Here is a 5,521-nt window from a genome sequence, read left to right as displayed (position 1 = left end):
AACGACCCCTTTTTAACCAACACGACGGCCTGGTAAAGCAGTATTGTCACCCCCATTTCACAATGAAGCACTGAGTCTCAGAGAAGCTAAGACAGCTGCCCAGAGTCACAGTTAGTAAATGCCTGAGCTGGGAACTGAACCCGCATCCCCGTCTGGCTCCAAAGGCCGCTCCTTCTGTCCGGCACCACCGACCGGATTCTGTGCTTACCTGTGCCCGTGCTGCGTCTTCCCTGCCAAACTACAAGCTCCAGCAGCACAGCCTGGAGTCCCACCTGCTGCCTCTGTAGATCCTGCCTGTGCTAGCGCCCTGCCTTCCAGATGAGACGCCTTCAGAGCAAAGGAGAGGGGGCAAAACCTGTGGACCTCGAACCCCACCACCCCTGGGGATTCCAAGTCTCTACCTCAAGCAGATCTGTCTGGGCCTTATCACGTGGCATGTCCAGCAGAGCAAGGCTTGTGCACCACCCCCCAGGGCAGGTAACAGCATTCGCCTCACTGTGGGAGGCTTACCCAGGGCACCAAACCCGCTGAAAAAGCACTTAGAAGAACCCAGAGTGCTACATAGGGTTGGAAAACCATCCCCTATTCACAAATGCTAAATTCACTATTAACAGCTTCTTTTGCATTAAAAAAAAAAAAAAAGACAAGAAATATATGCTATATTCCTGAAGGCAAAAAGGAAAGAAAATTGTTTCCACTGAGACCCTGTCAAAGAAGCATTGAAAGTCACCGGTGGGTAATTTTTAAAACCAACAAAACAGTCCACCATCGGAGAGAATGTGAAGACAATTTGCGAGCTGGGTGTCCTGGCGGCCACCAGTCCCAACGGCACAGTGTGTTCTCAGAGCCTCGCTAGGCAGTAATCTTCCTAAATGCGCCCTCTCCTCCCGCGGAGGGTGGGGAGGGCACTGTAACTGGGGGGTCAGCAGGGAAGAAAGCGGGTGCATCAATTTTTACACTTCTACATCCATGAAAATTTGTTTTTGCATTAGCCACTGCTCGAAGGCACGGGGGAGAAGCATTTGCACGTTAAAACGCCTCTCCGTGTTTATATGCTAAAACCCCCCACCACGACCCCACTTGCATAATCGTTACAATGTCACCCGTTCAGTGAGGGCCGGCGCCAGGGTACTCACAGGCATGGCATTGTTGAGGCTGTTGTTGTAGACGCAGGCACGCAGTGAATAGTCAAGCATGCAACTTTCAAACAGCTGCAGAGCTTCTGCCACTTTTTCATGGAAGTCGTCTGCAGATTTATTCGAACTTGCAAAGTAGAGATAGTCTGAGTACAACCTGTGAATAAAATAAGCAGATAATTTTACCGCCGGCGGATGGGAAATGGCGCCCCGTTTGGACGACGATGAAAATCAACGTGCAATGAATGACCTTATCTAGTTTCGTTCATGAAAAATCCTCCATTGCTCTGTGTTCCCTTGCAGATGGGCCATTTCCCTGCTCCCCTGCATGCACCAGCCCCGCTCACAGGCTCTCCGGGACTCGGACGTGTCTACGCTGGCCCCAGACAACCACCCGTTTCCTTTGTTCTTTCTAGCCACTCGGGCCACAGCCGTTTTCACGGTAACAGTGACTCTGAAACACCGCTCACCCGAAACCCTACGACAGCAGAGAGGCCAGGAAAATGTTACTCTCCTTCCCGGTCCTCCCTCCTCCGCAGGAGGCCACGAGAACACCTGTCGCTCTCACGGTATCACGATTCCACGTGAAATTTCTGGCCCTTTCACAGACGCTTGAACGTTACAAAAATCATTACGAAATGTCTCTCCTTAGATTGGTAGAGACTTATTCTTTAACACAATGTAAAAACCCCCGCACACCTGCCCGGGGACACCCGCAGGCCTGCATGTAACGGTGCTTTCAAACGGGAACTGACAGTCTCTCCTTGACCAAACTTGACCCAGGCCCCTCTGACCCTTCTTCTCTGAGTCTGAATTTGCCCTGCCCGATTGTAGCCAGAATTCTCCCTCTCTGTATCCGACTGGGCTCGTCCCCCGCAGTTGCCCAGGCGACGTCCGGTCACCCCAACCGAACCGCAGCAAGAAGCCTGTCGGGTGGGTTTAGCCAGAATCCCCCTCACCCCTCACGTTTCCTCTTAGTAATTTTCCATCGGCTGACACGCCCAAGTCTCCGTCCCTGCAAAGCCCCATCGCAGCTGTCCCCACGTGAATGCCACAAAGTCGGCCTTACCGTTCTCGAACGGCTGTCAGAATAGTTTCTTTCTCTATTTTCTTTCTTTCTTTGCTCAAGACCTCTGCAAATATATTTTATTGGACTTTGCACATGACGCAGAGTTTTTTTAACCATGGGCTATTTCTTTTGTTTTATAAGACAAACTAAAAATAAACCAAAACACGTTATAACCATGTAATAAGCAAACCCTTCCCTTAGGACCCTTTCTCGACTTCTCCAGCGGTCCTAACTCACAGTCCCACTCCCCAGAGGCCACCATTATCATCCGTTTCTTATATATCCTTCCAGAAATTCTTGGTGCATACTCAAGCATATATCTGCATATTTTATATTTTTAAAAAAGAGATGTGTCAGATTATATCAGATGGGATCAGATAATATACTATTATCATGGCATTTTTTGAATCGTTTAATTTGGGGGAATTTTGAGCATCCATAAAAGTAGACAAGACAGTATCCTGCAGCCTGATACAACGCGATCTGTTCCATTGTCACCCAGCAATTTTCTTCTTTAATAGAAGTTCCCAGCAGTGAGCTTCCTCGGCCTTCTTCTCCAATTCTGCTTACAAAGACAGTCTCTACCCCTTTTTCGGTTTTCAAAAATCTCCACTTCGTTTCTTTTTTTTGCCTTTTCAACACACACACCTCCAAGTGAGCCCGCTGCTGTGTCCGACGCCCTTCGCCCGCACGAGCCGCAGCTGCTGAAGGATCGGGGCTGTGGGGACCGATCCCCTGGCTCCACGGCATCACGGTTCGCTCTCCTCCGACATTTTCTGTTTCCTCAACATCTCTTTCCCCTGAAGGCCATTCAGCCCGTCTAATCGCCGTGTGTACCCATGCGCCTGGGGACGTTACCCCTGCCCTGCCAACTGTGCCCAGCACCTCGCCGGTCCCCAGCGCTGAGCTGGCCGCACACACGCCTGCGGAAAGCGCAGTGCCCTTGTCGCACGAGTCCGCTGCACACGCTCGCTCTGCGGCACCCCTCACCGCCGGTGCCGGTCACAGTGGGGGACGAAGGCTTATTACTCACGCAAGCATCGCTTCTTAGGGACCAGATCTCCTTCACCTCCAGTGCTGGCACAGTGCCCTCAACGTGGCCCTTTAGAATGTGTCCACTGCCAACATCCACAGAGGACACCTCTGGGAAGTCCTGAGATGTTTACGATGTGCCCACAGGTTGCTCGGTGACTGGTGAGCAGATTCTCCCCGACGTCCGTGCTCGTCGAGTACACTACCCAAGATGACACACTACATCTGCCCACTACCAGTGTCCCCAACGTGCGCCGTGCCGTTTTCCCTCTTAGAAAACAGGATATCCGTCAGGACTGAAACATGGCACCCTCTACCGCAGGGTCAACCACAGCTAGTATAACCTAAAAGGCTGGTGGATGGATGGATGTCAAATCGAGAGGTGCACGGACCGCCAAGCGCAGTTCGCTGTATGTGCCGAGGGGACTCCGTGCAGTGGGTCTGACGGGGTGTCCCGCCTGGCTCATACACTTCCTATCAGCCCATTCGATACGGCTCAGCCCAAGAAATAATGCCTGTGGACATTACTAGATGCCTTTGAAACAATCATCACAATCTGCGCTTAATTAGAATTCCAAGTCCAGAGTTCTTACCAAGGACTCCCACGGAACTCCCCAAACTCCTTGGCGGAACTGGAATTCTGGCTCATAAATTACCACTAAAAACCCAAAAACTTAAGCTTTCCATACTGAGAGTTTATTTTGTGGTAATAACATTTCTCGTAGACATTTGGCTCATAAATAAAACAAGAGCCCTAAAGCTGCCTCAGTTTTAAATATAAAGTAACTTTGTGAAGAATCTGCTGATTCCACATAATTCTTTCGAGACCATGGAGGGGTTTCAGGGACAGCAGGACGTGTCCAGTGTTCCAACCAGGGAAGCCCAGCCCCGCTCAGCTGAGACACCGACTTCCGTCTGTGTGGGGTGACACAAAACAAACTCAGGACCCCACCACCTGTGGGTCAGGTTTTCAGCCTTTGAGAACCAGGCCAGAACGAGGGATGACGTCCCCGGCCCCTCAGGTCTCCCCGGGGACTCTGGATCTGCCCGCGGGATGGGCGGTGGGCCTCAGGATTCCCTAGAGCCACATGCATGCTGGGATGCGTGTCTGTAAGGACAAGTCCTTCATGCCACACTTTATTGGCAAAAATCTGAGTTGGAACTTTATTCGCCATAACAATGGCCACCCTCCTATTTGCATTCTGTAGATTCCCCAAAAGACACGTCCATGTCCCAACCCCATCCTATGAATGGCATCTATTTGGAAATAAGATTTGGAATGGGTCCTAAATCCAGCGACTGGTGTCCTCGTGCGGAGAGGAGAGGACACGGACACGGGGGAGACGGCCACGTGAAGGCAGAGGCGGCGGAGAGGCGAGACACGCGTCTGCACAGGAACGAACACCTGGGGCTGCCGGAAGCCACCAGAAGCCGGGGGAGAGGCATGGAACAGATTCTCCCTCAGAGCCGCCACAGAGACTGACTCTGCTGACACCTTGGTTTGGGACTTCCGGCCTCCAGAACCGGGGGAGAATACATTTCTGGTGTTTTAAGCCACCAAATTGGTGGTAACGTGTTGTGGCAGCCACGGGAAACTCACACGGATCCTAAACCCCAGTTTCCAGGAAGACTGACGGTTCTCGAGTACCTCTCTCCCGCCGTCAGGCCCTGGGAGAGTCACCTGAGTGTGCGAGAGGACGGTGGCCACGTGGCCAGCTTTCCCTCGCAGAAACAAGAAGGTGGCCAAAAGCTCCTGCTTTCGGGTCCCCCTCAAAAGTCAGGCGGATGCTTCGTAAGAAGGTCTGCAATAAAGACTGTCAGGGGGTCTCCACAACCACCCTCCCGGGGAAAAGGGGCAGGTAAATGACCTGGATGCGTGAAAGCCACTGGATGGGTCAAAACCATTCAGAAAATATTGAGGACAGCAAATGTATCGAGAATAAGTATCCAATGGACCTCAAAAAGCTGGAGCAGTCACACTTATGTAACAGGTTGAAATGTAAAGAGATGAAGCTGAACGTCCATGTTTTAGTGTTTAAATCAAGCAAACAATGAAGAAGTAGGAGAAAGAGGCCAACGAGGAAAATATACAGGGGCTTAGTTGGCATAAACTCATAATTAATCACCACAGAACCGCAGGGACACCGAAGCAACCTAAGGATGCATTAATAGAGGTAAGGCACTGAGAATGTAGGAGGGTGTTGCTCTGCTCCACCGTGGCAGGTCAAGAACCCAAAGGACATGTGCCTTCTGTGTTGGGAGCCAAACAGTGAGGGGGAAGGAG

General features: G+C 51.4%; 1 protein-coding gene across 3 annotated transcripts in view; it reads right to left on the bottom strand.

Annotated features, from left to right (window-relative positions):
• CHST15 (carbohydrate sulfotransferase 15) overlaps positions 1-5,521 on the bottom strand; it is a 72,073-nt gene that overhangs the window by 9,401 nt on the left and 57,151 nt on the right. For all 3 annotated transcript variants that reach the window (XM_006912873.3, XM_025047558.1, XM_025047559.1), the window contains exon 6: positions 1,137-1,293. In XM_006912873.3, coding sequence (XP_006912935.1) covers positions 1,137-1,293 — 157 coding nt within the window. The remainder of the gene's footprint in view (positions 1-1,136; positions 1,294-5,521) is intronic.

Source organism: Pteropus alecto, unplaced genomic scaffold (genome assembly GCF_000325575.1).
Source record: "Pteropus alecto unplaced genomic scaffold, ASM32557v1 scaffold74, whole genome shotgun sequence".
NCBI classification, from domain to species: Eukaryota; Metazoa; Chordata; class Mammalia; order Chiroptera; family Pteropodidae; genus Pteropus; species Pteropus alecto.
The sequence above is the reverse complement of the archived record's forward strand: the minus strand, read 5'-3'. Positions and strand labels throughout refer to the sequence as shown.